The 15,065-nt window shown below is 38.9% G+C and overlaps 1 protein-coding gene across 6 annotated transcripts in view; it reads left to right on the top strand.

The window, feature by feature from the left end:
- The window catches only part of enpp2 (ectonucleotide pyrophosphatase/phosphodiesterase 2), a 122,462-nt gene that overhangs the window by 3,978 nt on the left and 103,419 nt on the right, over positions 1-15,065 (top strand). Inside the window, exons 1-6 of one of the 6 annotated variants that reach the window (XM_070890591.1) lie at positions 2,154-2,702; positions 2,987-3,083; positions 6,578-6,748; positions 7,184-7,231; positions 9,830-9,955; positions 11,580-11,640. In XM_070890591.1, coding sequence (XP_070746692.1) covers positions 2,670-2,702; positions 2,987-3,083; positions 6,578-6,748; positions 7,184-7,231; positions 9,830-9,955; positions 11,580-11,640 — 536 coding nt within the window. In that variant the 5' untranslated portion in view covers positions 2,154-2,669. Of the gene's footprint in view, positions 1-2,153; positions 2,703-2,986; positions 3,084-6,577; positions 6,749-7,183; positions 7,232-9,829; positions 9,956-11,579; positions 11,641-15,065 lie in introns of those variants that run through there. The other 5 variants (XM_070890606.1, XM_070890597.1, XM_070890616.1 and 2 more) reach the window with 5 other exon arrangements.

A 15,065-nucleotide genomic window follows, 5' to 3' on the forward strand; every position in this document is an offset into this window, starting at 1 on the left:
ATACTCTGGGATAAATGCCAACTATCCCTGGGGTGTTATTTGTTTTGAGCCATTTTAGCTTGTCAAGGACTCTCGTCTAATTTATTTTGTAGTAATTAATTCTGCTTTGTTATTTCTGGTGGGGAGGGCATGTTTTTCATGTCTTCTCTGGTGAGAACGGAGCAAGTAATCATTCTGAATATTAACTATCTTGTGCTCATTCTCTGTTTCAAGCCTGCTTGCATCTTTTATGGTTCTCACTTCTTCTCTGACCACCCTCTTACTTTTGAAGTACTGAAAGAATGTATTACACTTTCTTTTTATAGGTCTCTCTTTGCCCCTCAGACTCCTTTAATGTGTCTTTGTATGTACCTGTACTCATCCCAGTGAACCCATTCTTGTTTCTCCTTGTAGGATTTGAGCAGGTCATTTTCCTCTGTACTTCTTTTCTGATTAATTTGTTAATCCATTCAGGGTTACACTTGTTTAGTCTGTGCTTGCTGATTCTAGGTATATATCCTGTATTATGTTTTAAAAAGGGATCCATTTGTCTGCTACTGAAGTGTTATTGTACAACCTCTTCCAATCAATTTGCTTGAGTAGTTCTGTCATTTATTTGAAATTAACTCTTTTAAAATGACACACCTGATTCCTAGTCTTAGCGCAGCGCTGAGTTTGGCAAGCCTGTGCCATGTGAGAAGTTGCCAAACATTGAGACTGCTGCCCTTTATCTGATTTCTTTATTCACTATGCTTGTGATTTTCCCAGCCTCTCCATTATTGAAGCCATTCAATCCATTGTGCCTGTGGTGCCTATTTGAAAAATCCATCCCATTAGTTATAACACTGCTCTTTCTGCATAGCTCCGTAAATTTCTACCTTTCAAGTATATATCTAATTCCCTTTTGAAAGTGCTGGAAGCAATTCAGGCAGCATCTGTAAAGAAAGGGAAAATGTTGATGTTTTAGCATAGCCCTTCATCAGTACATCAGATAAAGGACTATGTCTGAAACGGCAACCTTTGTCCTCTCTTTACAGATTCTGCTGGACTTGCTGAGTGTTTACAGCACTTTCTGTTTTTGTTTCAGATTTCCAGCATTTGCTGTATTTCCTTTCATGTGCCTGATTATCGCTTTTGCAATAGAAGCATACTAATGGGCAAGCATACTAATAGGCAAGAACATCATTGAGCAAACCAGTATCACTGCTAGTAGTGGTGATGTTTCATGATTTATCATCAGAAATTATAGAATTGTGTTTCTTATTGTTAATCCTACTGTTAGTTACTGAGATTGTAACAGTTTTTGGAAATTAATAGCCATTATTTATAAAGGATTAGAATTTTATTGTGCTAAGTTTACTCATAATGTGGTATGGGTCACACCAAAAATATCCATACTAGTATAACTTGCAATATATTTTAATTTAAAGGTGATTTTACTGTAGTGGGGGGGGGGGGGGGGGGCGGCGGTGACATGAACTGTAGATGCAGAGCCCTTACACTGTGTGCGCCAGTCCTGGATACACATGATTCAAACTCTTTAGAGCCCGCAGCAGCAGAAATCCACTTTGGTCTCGTTCTACCAGGAACCAAGCTGTAATATACAAGGGCCTGAACACTTGTGGCTTTCTTGGGATAAACATATTTTCTTGAACTTTCACAGATTTGCCAATGCTGGCTGAGTGTTACACTGTGATGCCTTTGCTGACTGGAGATCAAAGGATACCTATGCGTCTCTCTTTTTAAAACATGTTTAACCTACTGTTCAATACAACCTGTGATTAAAATTCTTCTGAAAAAATCTTTCTTTCCTATGGCCCTTTTTATTTAAAGACTATGCGCATATAGTACCCTGCTTTTCTCAAGAACGACGTCCTAGTGCTTTCCTGTTCACAGAAAATAGCTGTTGCAGATACGAGTGAAATGAAGCTTTCTGCGCAACGTTGTATTCTTAAGATGTTCTTATCACTCAGGTTGCCGGGAAAGGTCAGGACTTGTTTCGACAGAGGGCGTTAGAAAAGGAAACAATCATTCCTTTAAAACTGTGCAGTAGGCTGAAGTCAGTTTACAGTTTTACTTGATGTTTACTAACTAGCTTTAGTTTTTTTTGTGTGTGTGGACGCAATCAGCCCAAACGATTGCGACAGCTCTATTTTGTCATCTTTATAATCTCTGCGGGCGGGGGGCGGGGGAATGGAGAAAGCTGCCAGACAGGAAGCTGGCACAAACGCTACTAAACACACGCCGTTTTAAAAGAGATCTGGTAACGGGGGCAGCTGTACATCACACGGCTCGGCTTGCCTCTTCTCCAGACAAAGAGCCCACTATTTGGTACTGAACAACATGCCTTTGAAAAACAACAGTGGCGGCGTTTAGCTGGTTCAACAGCTGAGATCCTCCCAAGCTCAAATAAAATACACAAAAGACAGGGAGGATTCACGTGCTGCTTTTTTTTCTTGAAAAGAGAAAAAAAAAATAGCTTTGCGGTACAACGTGGCAAGTTTCTGTTTTAGTTAACAAGGTGTAATCCGTCAAAAAAAGCCATCTGCCGTTCAATGTGAGATATGTTAAAGTAGAGAGAGAGAGGAGGGCTGAGACTGACAACCTGAACAGGTGGGATCAGCGAGCTCAGTGCAGGCTGTGTGTGGCTGGGGACCTCTTCACTGGACTGCAGCACCCTGGTCACAACCATGTGGAGGGACACTGGCGTGAAGCTGTCCCAGGTATGTATGAGATAGATGGTGCAGCGGGCCTTAGAACAGTCCCGAAGATAACCGTACCCGATGAAGCATTTGTTCTCCAGTCGACCTGCTCAGGGTTTGGGGTTGTGTTTCTGAATTGTGCTGTCCTAGGACACGGTGCATTGTTTGGCAACATTGGTGTCCAGCTCAATTTTGGCCGCATATAGTCTAAGCAGTTGAAATAAAAGATTTACGAACGTCGCAGCATACTCACACTGCTAATCGTTATTCTTTTTTGTATATATTAAAACAAATCTTGTTTACAGATCATTTCACTGCTGACTTTCGTAGCCGGGGTAAATGTTTGCCAAGGACATGGCTTGCGTCGCTTGCAAAGATCGGGAGACACCAACAATCGGGAAGGTATTTCATTTTTCATTGTTTATCGATGGTCTGCGTTTGTTTGCAAGATTCAGCAGAGAGAATATTAGGTTGGACGGATGTTGCAACCGTGACCGAGTTCTAAAGACATTATGATTTGATTATGATTTGTATTATGATTTATTCAGTGCCCAGTGCAGGGTCCCAGACGTTTGCCTTGCAGTCCGTCCACTTCTAACATTTTGAGTTGACGCAAATATAACTGATCTTTGAACTATGCACTAGGTTATAGATGAGGATGAAACAGTATTCTGGTCGGTGTATCAGTTTGTTTCAGCACCTTTCATTATTTTTCTGATTATCACAGGCAACGTAGTCCAGCCATAATTTGACATTAAACTATGTGAAGACATGCAAGATCCCTTTACTCACATGTTAGCACATCAAGGCCCATTTTAGCACTGCGTGGCAGAAAAGTCGCATTGTTAAACACAATAAGTATATACCTTCGTGTTAATTATTGCCAATTTTATACCTATAACCACGATATAATCATGGTATAGAACCTGGAGTGTTCTGATCATTCAATGAGAAATTGTAAATGTACTAAGCACTGCAATCTAATTGTGTGCTCATTGAGTTTTGGAAAAAAAAACTCGAACAACTATAATAGTTTATCTGTCTACCTGTTAGTCAATGGAGATTATATTTATCCAACAAAATGAGAGTAATTTACAATGAAACTAAACCAAGCTTATTAAATGGGAACTTAATTGCTGTTATCGTTACTATGTAATGCATCTATATAATGTTTTAGAATGCAGATATTGTTTGTATGTCATGGTGTGGACACTAAGCTTGATGCCTATTTCCAAAGAAGAATCAACCTGTTCTCAGCGAGCTGGCTGGGGCATTAAGCTTATTCTCTCCACATTATTCCTGAATGCTCGAGTGAAGAACAACCAAGCAGTGTTAGGAATTTGAGTGTGAACTAATGCAATTGAAGGAGCTAGATATATTTATTCCAACACTAACAGCAATGCTGAGAGAGATTACAGCAGTGGGGCTGCTTTAATGTACCCAGTGTTAGAATGCACACCATAGTTTGCATTTTAAAAGTTTTAGATTTAATTTTAGATAGTTATTTATTCAGCTTTTGAAAACATAGATATTAAATGTTTACACCATGGCCAGAACTTTCAACTGGCTATGGCACATGGAGTTGGTCTGTTCTGTGTATAAATTATTGCTCTTTTTTATATGACAATAAGTTCAAGTCAAGAGCAAACTTTTGTTTGTTACCAATTACACAAATCCTTATTTTAAATGCATCATGCTGATCTAATGTAATCATTCATCCTTGTGTTTTGCATAAATTATGTAACTGTCAAATCTCTGTGCTTCAGCTTTTGAAATGTACTACCCTGTACTGTGCTCTGTGGGTTACTCATTGCTAAACTGAAGTGACATGAGCATTTTACATTATGTGCAAAATTTAGATTGATTAGTAATAATGTAAAGATAAATTCCTGATAAAAGTAATCTTTGTATAAAAATGTGCTTGTTCCTCTGAGGAATAAGTGGTATATTTTGAAATAAAAACTATATTTTGAAAAACATTTTGAATATTAAAATTGCTGAATTGATCATTACTCTGTTTCAGTCAGTGAACTGTGTGCAAATAATGTTCAGATAAATAAAAATCAATTTTATAACCAAATAGTTTGCATTAACTAGAAAGAAAACTATAATTTGATTTCCAATTTTTCACTTCGGTCGAATGCTGATTGAATTCAAATTATCAGTTAGGAAAAAATCTTTAATAAGTAAATGGAATTAAGATTACTTTTGCATGCAGATAGAAAAAGTTTGTATTAAAACATTTACTGTATAAATTAATTATTAATATTTTATAGTGTGCACATTTTAAAATCTGAAACAAATCAAAGACATTACTGGGGAAATATTTCTGAGAAACCATGTAAAAAGGTCTGAATTAATTCCAAGAATGACAATCACCAAACAGTTAAATAGTGTAACATATAATGACAGTGTTTTTTTTTCTGGTAATCAGGTTTAGATCATTACTCAATCAACTCTCAGGCATTGCATCACTGTTGTTAATCATTCATTAGAGATGTCAGCATATATCAACTGCATGGAACTTCCTGGCCTTTGATATCTGCCACAATGTCCATTACGGGGAAAAATGGAAATGAACTATAACTACTCCATTAATTTAGTAGTATAGGGTAGAAAAAAATCTTTGAATTGTGGTATGGCAGTAATATCATCTCACTAATCAGATGTAAAAAGCACCTGAAGATTCACTTTTGCAGTTTCCGGTGTTATCTGAAGCTGTCAATGAGATTATTCCTAGCTAACCATTATTGTTCATTTATTTCATTAAACTGTCACAAATGTAAATTCTAAGAATTGCTATCCAGATTAAACTAACTGCAGAAATACATGAAATCTTTTCATTATATTACTATTTTATCACAAGTTTCTATAATTAGGATATATTTCTAAATACCCGACGTTGAAAATAAATTTAAAAAGTGAAATTCAAATAGCCTTTATAGCAAAAACATTGTACCACACTTCTACTTTAAAGTTGTCTTTTCTGTGTCAATACATCCCTGTCATTCAGAGGACACAAATAAAACTGCAGGAAGCTGCAAATTGTACAAAGATTTTATGCTACTTATCTATGTTGCATGCCTCAAGTTGCCTTCAAAATTAGTACTTTTTATTGTTTTAAAATATCTGTTGTGCTTTCACAACACAATAGATTGAAGTTTTCCTAAACAGACCATCTGCTCTGCCTCTTCATTCTGTGGTCTGTTGTGATAAGCTGTGCCTTTCTTGGAGAGAGTCCAAATTGGAAGCAATATTGCCGGTTTCCTGCAAGTATTTGTTTTGTTTTTGTGGAGGGGGAGTGCATGACCCTGATAGTTAGTTACAGTTCCAAAGGGATGGATCTTTAAAGAAGAGGTTTTTTTCTTCCTTTCAACTTTTCAAGCCCATTTGAGGCAGAACAGCCCTTTGAATGAACACACAGCATGTGTTATTGAGATCTGCTTTTGGCAAAATCTTCTGTTGTTTTGACAATTTTATTTTAATCAAAACCATTTTTTGTTTGATCATTAAATGGCTCTTGCATTATGGCTACAGTTTACTTTTTTATATCTGTGAAATCAATTAATGCTTCATCCAAAGTTTTATGATGGCTATCGCCTGCCTGTACTTGCCACTTAATTTTAGTTACCTTCACAAGTGTTGGTTGTGGAGGATATATAGCACCCTTATAATTTTAATCTTTCTCATAATTACAATCTCTCTTAATTTGATGGATATTCAAACATCATAGCAAGGGATAGCATAGTTAATTAGAATTCTAAGTTTTTTTGTGGTTGTCTATATATGTGTAATACCTTTTTGTTGGGGAATTAAATCTTGAACAATTTTCTAGATTGTCTGCCTTATTAAAGAGTGCTATCCCTAACTGATGTTTATGTTTTTGTTTTACACAGTTCTTTCAGATTCAGCCCGAACTACTACTTCTGGGTCATGCAGGGGCAGGTGTTTTGAACTGCAAGAGACAACCCCACCCAACTGTCGCTGTGACAATTTGTGCAAAAGTTATAACAGCTGCTGTTTAGATTTTGATCAACTTTGTTTGAAGACAGGTACTAAATTCAGAGGTGAACATGCTTTTAATTGTATGTTCAGGCATTTTTTTTAGGGTAATTACCCTCTAATTATTTCTCCCTCTGCATCCTTTGTACCATGTATCTCCTGTGGCTGAGAAGGTGCCATGAGGTCCGTAATGGTTTTTCTTTTTCCCCCCCTCCACCCGCTGTGTGATGGCACCTGGTCTCTGTTTGGTGTCTCCCCACAGTGACCTATTGTAAATACTTGCTATACTGCATAGTAATACAGCTAAGATAATGCAGTGTGCTGCTCAGTAAAGCAACATTTTTTTACCTTTTCCCTAGAAAATCAAAATATGTGAACACAAGTTCAAAAGATAGTTCTGATATTGACATATGGCTCTAGATAGCCAAAGGAAAGCTTATAGTCCTGTGTATTTTTATTTTCTCCCCCATTTCTGTAAGTCTATTTTCTCCCCTTTTTAGGTTACTCTCCCCTGTCACGTCTCAATCCTCGAAAAAGAGGGCAGGCAGGTGAGTTAGTTAGATTCAATATTTAACCTTTGTATAGTGCTGGTATATTGTGATATATTATATTGTAAACCCATTTCTGAATAAAGTCTTTTTCTTTAAAAATGGTTCAATTGAAGGGGTCAGTATTTTTTAGCAATAGCATTGTGGTCTTCCAGGTAGGTAATGGTTAATGAGACCTAATTCTAACTATGCCCATTTATACTTGCCTGCCCTCTTCAGGTGAGTTTAACTAATACTTGTGAGAGACACTATATACAGCAAACGAAGGAAACTAGCTTCTAATTCAGGGAAGAATTATTGTCAGGACAAGTCCTACTCTGCAGAACTGACTGGTACCTTCTGTTAGTCAGCTGATAACTCTGCAAAAGCCAGGCCGTACTGCTCTTTTGGCTAATGGAAGAAGCTTGTTGAAGGGTAATAGTGGCTTATGTAAAAGGGTGGTGAGGAGAAATAAAAATAATAGTATGATTGAATGACAGCTTGTTAAATCAAACAATTGTGGCAGTCCAATAGCTGAAGCAGTTGTTGACATGACCTCCAATGAGCAGATCAGAAGCATCTAGGGATATCTATTACTCAAACTTGCTTTTTCCAGTAATGTATTATTAGTTCTTAATGGTCAGTCATTGAGGATGTCATGGGAAAGTCTACAGCTCAGACCACCTTATCCACCAAATTTTTGTTTTATTAAGTAGTATACCAGAAAGAAAAAGCTTTTCAGATGTTTGTAGCAAAATATAATTGCTAGTTTGCAATATTTTTGAGAACATAGTATGGTAGGATGATGTGGCATCAATATGCTGAGGCAAAGTGGTAGCTCATGAGTCCATGCCAGAGGCAAACATCTGATGTTGCCTGTGTAGTGCTTTTTCATATGGAGACAAATTTGGACTACAAGATACCCCTAGATTGCTGTTGCATGCTTCCTAGTGGCCACCTCAAGTGAGCTGCAGTCTAGTCTGATTTGGACTATCTGCTCATATGCAGAGGCTTGGGAATAGGTTGCGTAATCGTTTTATTTACTGAGGAAGTATACATGCCGTGGGGATGGGGGCGAGATATGTTTGTATGTGCAATACATATAATTTATTTTAATTTATTTTGATCCATTGAAGTTGGAAATTTTACTGGACTGTTGTCTATTGGTTGATGACTGGCAATATTTTTTTTTAAACTTTCTAGCAAATAAATTTGTTTAAAGCCAGCCAGAACAGTTTTGTTCATAAGTTTCATAGTACTCCACTGAATATATTTGTCATATAATCCATGTAGTGCATATAACTTTTTTTCTCTCGCTGTCATTGTTGAATGTTTGTAAAAATAGTAGATGGGTCACAATTCTATGCAGTACCAGCCAGTTATGCATGCAGGTGACGCTGTTAGTTAATTGTGTCAAGTAACATTACAAGCTGTCAAATTATCTGTAATAGAATATTATAGTCTTCAGTGATTTCATCACTATGGCCATTGGGAGGCTTTGCACTAATGACTCTATGGGGCATTGGTGGATTGGAATCCTTGGAATTGAGAAAGTAAATTGAAATTTAACCTGTAGTTGTCTCAGTAGCATACCTGATTATCTGTCAGGAATCTCTATCCACATATGCGCCATGGCTCATTCTCACCATACTGCTGTAACTCTCTCCATCCCACCTGTGTTCTGCTTAAGACAATGTTACACTTCCTCTATTTATTCTCAAATTTCCTTGCTGGACAACTTGGGGAGACATTTTAATGTAGCAGGATTCCTACTTTGGGACTGAAGCAGTAACAAATTGGACCCCTTTGGAATGCAAACCCCACTGTCACTGAGATGAAAAGCTGATCCTAGTCTAGGGAAGTAGAGTTCCCCCATTAACTGCCCGGTTATTGAGAAAATCTCTGCCTCATGGTTCCTCCATCCCCAGTGGGATAAAAATCCAGGCCCACTGAAGGAAAGAGAGCTTACTACATTCCAACTCCCAGGTGATTTTCTTTGGTGATGCCAGTTGAGAGATGGATAATTTGCTATTTCCACTCCACCCCCTACCACCCCCATGCTGATATTCTCTTAACCCTTCCCCTGCTGAGACTGTTTGCTCCCTTATCCCCATTCCTTGCCCCCTCCTTTCCTTATCCATCCCCTTTCCAACATCCTTCTCTCTTTCTTTTCCCCTCTCTTCCTCTTTCCCCTCATACCTCTTTCTTCCCCCTTCTTCACTCTTCTCCCTCCCCCCTTCTTTTCCCTCCCCCCTTCTTCCTCCTCTCTTCTCCCTGCCCTCCTCCTCCGCCATGGTCTAATTATCTTCCCACGTTCTAGTTCTGTTTGATCTAAATACTATACTTAATCTTGACTCCATATGTGCACTGCTACAGATTATCTAGAATGTTTTCTGATGCCAATGAATTATTAAGATAGAACTCATGTGTTTTTAACAGGGGAAATACAGTAATGGTATTTATCAGATATATACTGTGTTAATGACCTTTAAAATATATTAATGTAAAATACAGAAGCTGTTATAAGATAAGGACAGTGATGGTAATTTGTAAATCTCTTCTGAGTACCTTACTGGCTGCTAATTTGTTTAATGGTGTAGCTATTGCCACATATTCTAGGTCGAGGATGGGAGTGCAGCAAAGATCGTTGTGGGGAAGCACGAAATGAAGATTATGCTTGCCAGTGTTCTGAAGATTGCATGAATAGGGGAGATTGCTGCACCAACTATCAAGTTGCGTGCAAAGGTAATTACAAACTATTCCATTACTGCCTTCTGACACGCAGGGTAAAACTTTTCCGAGCGGTAGATAAGGTGGTTAAGAAGGCATATGGAATACATGCCTTTATTAGCTGAGGCATAGAATACAAGAGCAGGGAGGTTATGCTTGAACTGTATAAAACACTAGTTAGGCCACAGCTAGAGTACTGCATGCAGTTTTGGTCACCACATTACAGGAAAGATGTGATTGCACTAGAGAGGGTACAGAAGAGATTTATGAGGATGTTGCCTGGACTGGAGAATTTTAGCTATGCGGAAAGATTGGCTAGGCTGGGTTTGTTTTCTTTGGAACAGAGGAGGCTGAGGGGAGACCTTATTGAGTGTATAAAATTTTGAGGGACCTAGATAGATTGGATAGGAAGGACCTATTTCCCTTAGCAGAAGGTCAACAACAGGGGGCGTAGATGTAAATAATTGGTAGGAGGTTTAGAGGGGATTTGAGGGTAAATTCCTTCACCTAGAGTGTGATGGTGGTCTGGAGCTCACTGCTGGAAAGGGTGGTAGAGGCAGAAACCCTCAGCACACTTAAAAAATACTTGGATGTGCACTTGAAGTGCCGTAATCTACAGGGCCACGGACCAAAATCTGGAAAGTGGAATTAGGCTGGATAGCTCTTTGTCGGCCGACGCAGACACGATGGGCCAAAATGGCCTCATTCTTTGCTGTAAATTTCTATGATTCTATGAGACTCCAAACAGAGTGGAAATCTCACTCGATGATTGGAGAATCGGTTGCAGAGGTTCGTGCACCCCAATTTCTGGTTATTAATTTTAATGGACAGAAAATTCAAGCACACTAATTTGGGACTGAGTCTCGGAAAACTTACTTTATAGCATGTTCCCTCTTGGAGTCAGAAAAAATGAAGAAGACCGAACACTAGAAATGATCAGGCGATATAAGTGGACAATACCTAGAGAGTATTTTTATATGACATTCCTGTGCCCATTATTTTAATGCAGACATTAACCCATTTGTTTTCATCCGCTAATATCATCAACAGTATTTTTAAGGCTTCAAATTTCTAGAAGAGATAAGTTAATGTTTCTAGGAATTTTTATTAATGATGTAGAATTATGGTTGGTGTACAAAGTTTATGACTTGTGTTCTATAAACATTAGTAACTCTCAACAAGTTAATTTTTTGAGAAGTTCTGGTTCTGAAATTGTAATGTTGCTGACCTTTACTGAACACATTTTGATACTTTTATAGTACTAGCAGTTACTCTGGTTTGGTTTTGGCTTTTTTGGACATTTTTTTTGATAGAATAAAAATGTTAAATGATGAGCTGAATATATGTTGTATATTTTTAAAATTCATAGCCATGAAGACTTTTAAGGAACTTCTGTAATTTTCTTTTAATTAAAAACAAGTTTTTGCAGATGTTATCAACGATTTCTGTCATAAAATAAAAACTTGAAAGGTGATTAACAGATCTGTTTTATGCCTGGGAACTTTTAAATTCTATTTGGGACTCATCAAAATCAATGATTTAATTTGGTATAAAATATCTTTAGATATTGTTTTTTTTTATCTTATGCTAATGCTATAGTCCAAATCTTTGTCAATTATATAATAAACCTTGTCCCTAGGTGAGACACGCTGGGTGGATGAAGATTGTGAAGATTTGAAGACACCAGATTGTCCAACAGGGTATGTACAGTCCAACATTCGTAGCTAAAACTGGGTTCTGGCATAATTGACCTTATTTTTTCTATGACAATTATCTTCATAGTGCTAATTGTATTTAATAAGTAGGCTTCAGTAATAAATTAGTAATTGGTCAATCACCTGATTGCTGTAGATTTGGCAACATGCACTTGGTTACTTTAATTATATTCCCCTTTAAAATGCGAATTGATGAGCACCTACAGTAACCAGTTGATGTTACATTCAACAAATGTGTTTCATTCATCAGCACTTTACTGATAGTGGGGTAGAGTTTCCGCTTTGGGCACAATCGACGATTCTGGTACAAATTGCACCCAAAATTCCACCCATTTTGAAATGTGTTCCCCCCCCTGCCCCCAAAGTTTCTGCTCAAACTTATTTGCATATCGATAAACCCAAAATCTGCCATGAACCAGTGCAAGCGGGCAGTGTTTTAAAACGTAGGAGGTCATTTTTCGGGGGTGGGTTCAGAAGGTGCATTTGGTGGTGGGTCAGGTGGGAAATGTTCCTTTTTGACAGCGGGTCGGGACCCCGCTGTGAACCCGCCACTACACGCCTTTCCCAGACGTCGGGTCTGTCAGCACTGAACAGACCTGATACACAGTAGCGGGGGAGGGATTTCAAGTCATTATAACCTTGTTAACAGTCCATTAAGAAGTATTTTGAGCTTACTGTTACATTTTACGAAGTCGCCCACAGGGTCTACACTGCTCGACGATCACGTCAGATAAAGAGGTCGGGAGTTGTGTAACCATGAAATCATCTCATTACTGGACAGCTGCAAATGTGATATAAAAGCTCCCATCTCACAGCTGTTCATTTTCTAATCTCAGAAGCTGTTGCTTACTGCATTTGGAAGACAGATTGAGCTTTAGGCAGGTTGCAAGTGTTTGGAATAAACTTTCTACCCAGTGTTACCTCATTGGAAAAACCTCTCACCATTGACAGATCGTTTCTGTCATCTGAAGTTCACCTGCCATCTATTACATCAACATCGGTGCCCTTGAAACTATCTCACCTTGGCCCTCAGATCAGCCCCAACACCAGCAGCACCAGGCACACCAGCAGCACTAACAACAACCTTCTCCGCAATCGACTGATGCTGCACAGGATACAGGGCATCAGGATCCAACCACATTGCTGCCCGGGCACCAGGAATTCTCACCATGGCCAGATTTATTTTGCTTGATACATTACACCCTGGCTGCCACATGATGTGCCAGGTTGGCACCACCCCACATCAACACCATAAAGCATCCCTACAATGCCCAAGTCATTCCTTTCACACTCATCACCATTGTGGGGCGGGGGGGCACCGTAATTTCTCACCATTCACTGCAACTCACTGAGCCACTTCCAAATGTACACATAAATCTGTCCAAGAATGCAAAGTGTTGAAAATAAAGGTTTCAATGTTTGACATCACATTAACAGAAACTTTACTTGAACATTACATAAAACACCCAAGTGCCTACCTTTGTGTATTGTTAATTGCTATGATTGGACTAGGATGAGGGTGAGTGTGAGGGGTGGCTAGTGAGATGGGGAAGTGATAATGTGGATAGAGAGGAATGGATAGAAATGCAAGGTAAATTGGTGTGAGTAAGGAGTAGGGTAGGGAAGGCAGAGTGATGGGGATGTGATGAGTGGCACAGCAGGATGAGCTTGAGTGTGCCTTTGTACTGTGATCTACTGAGATCATTGAAAGGTTTGCGCCACTGCAGCTTGGTCCTCCTGGCGAAATCCTTGCTTGTGCCCTCCTTTGCAATGTGCAACCAGGCTGCATTGGTCTCCTGGGGAGGTCTCTTTCACCCATTGGAAGGGAAGAGAACCTCCCTGTGTGCTGTGACTCCCTCTATAAGCATCTGGAGGGAGTCATGGGAGAGCTTGGGTGTAGCCCTGCACCTCTGTGCAGTGATTGTCAGTGTTTGTAGCATCTCAATGCTGTAGAACACTGACAGCACAACTGTCGAAATAAATTTGCGCATGGTCCCTTTAAGGAAACTGGCTGATGATGCACCATCAAATGACATCATCAGACCCGCTTCCTTCAATTGGCCGGCAAACGCGCTGGGCAGGCTTTTCAAGCCCAATCAATGTAAAATCATTCTACTCAGTGGGCTGGAGCCAACAACGGGGTCGGGACCCACCACCGACGTTGCCCGCCATGGATCTGCCGAGGTAGGGGAAATCATGGCCGTAATTTCTTTTTTAATTAATTTGCTATAAAAAAAATTCCTTGATATATTTAAGAGTTGTAACTTGGTAACATTTGATTAATATCACAGAAAATGGATTTATCACAAAAATAAGCATTTTAAATCAATTGCACTCCACACCTGTGAGTAACCCAATTTTAAGTTACTGAAAATTACATTAAAAAATATACAGAACAATTTTCTAATTAGATTGGGATAGTTCCTTTGTAAATTAAAAAAAAAATCAAAACTTTTCAAAAGATACCTATTAGTGTGCATGCACCCAAAAAAAACAGCTTAATTTTTGGAGCCTCCTCGAAGGCCTGCAAACAGCACAATTAGTGGAAACTCCCAATGGCGATGAATTCATCCTGGGAGTGTGGCCAGTTTCGTGGGCGGGGACAGCTTCTAGCGCAATGTTTTAAAAATAATTGCAGAAACTCGTGTTGTGGTGTATGCAATTTGCGCTTAAAATTCAACAATCCTTTGTCCTGCTTACGTCGATATCAGGTGAATTGCTGTGGAAAAAAAAGTGCAATCGAGCAGCAACTCTATGCCAGTGTGTTTAAGATGCTGATGAGAGGAACACACATTCAACCTTTATAAAACACTGGTTAGGCCTCAGCTGGAGTATTGTGTTCAGCTCCGGGCACCACACATGAGGATAGATGTCAAGGTCTTAGAGAGGGTGCAGAGGATATTTATTAGAATGGCAGCAGGGATGAGGGACTTCAGTTATGTGGAATATTTCTTTAGAGCAGATAAGGTTAAGAGGAGATTTAAGAGAGATGTTCAAAATCATGAAGGGTTTTGATAATAGTAAATAAGAAGAAACTGTTTCCAGTTGCAGAAGAGCTGGTAACCAGAGGATACAGATTTAAAGTAATGAGTAAAAAAAACAGGTGATATGAGGAAAATAATGGCATTGTTCTGTGCTGTATCATTCATCCTATGATTCTATGATAGCACTAGCTGGTTGCTGTATGTGGAACAACATGCGCTCCACTCACGGGATAGCAAAGCACTGTTGCGAAACCTTTATGCATGATCAGGCAGGTGAGGTGTATGGAGAGAAAGACGGAGTATTAGAACTACGATGGGTGGGTGAGGTGAGATATAGCAGCAGGTTACAAACTATGAACAACCTTTGGTTTCAGTTTGAAGGTGCCAATCTTTGCCTTGTAAATATAAACAGATCAATGGCGATAT

The sequence above is a fragment of the Pristiophorus japonicus genome, chromosome 1 (genome assembly GCF_044704955.1).
Source record: "Pristiophorus japonicus isolate sPriJap1 chromosome 1, sPriJap1.hap1, whole genome shotgun sequence".
Lineage (NCBI taxonomy): Eukaryota > Metazoa > Chordata > Chondrichthyes > Pristiophoridae > Pristiophorus > Pristiophorus japonicus.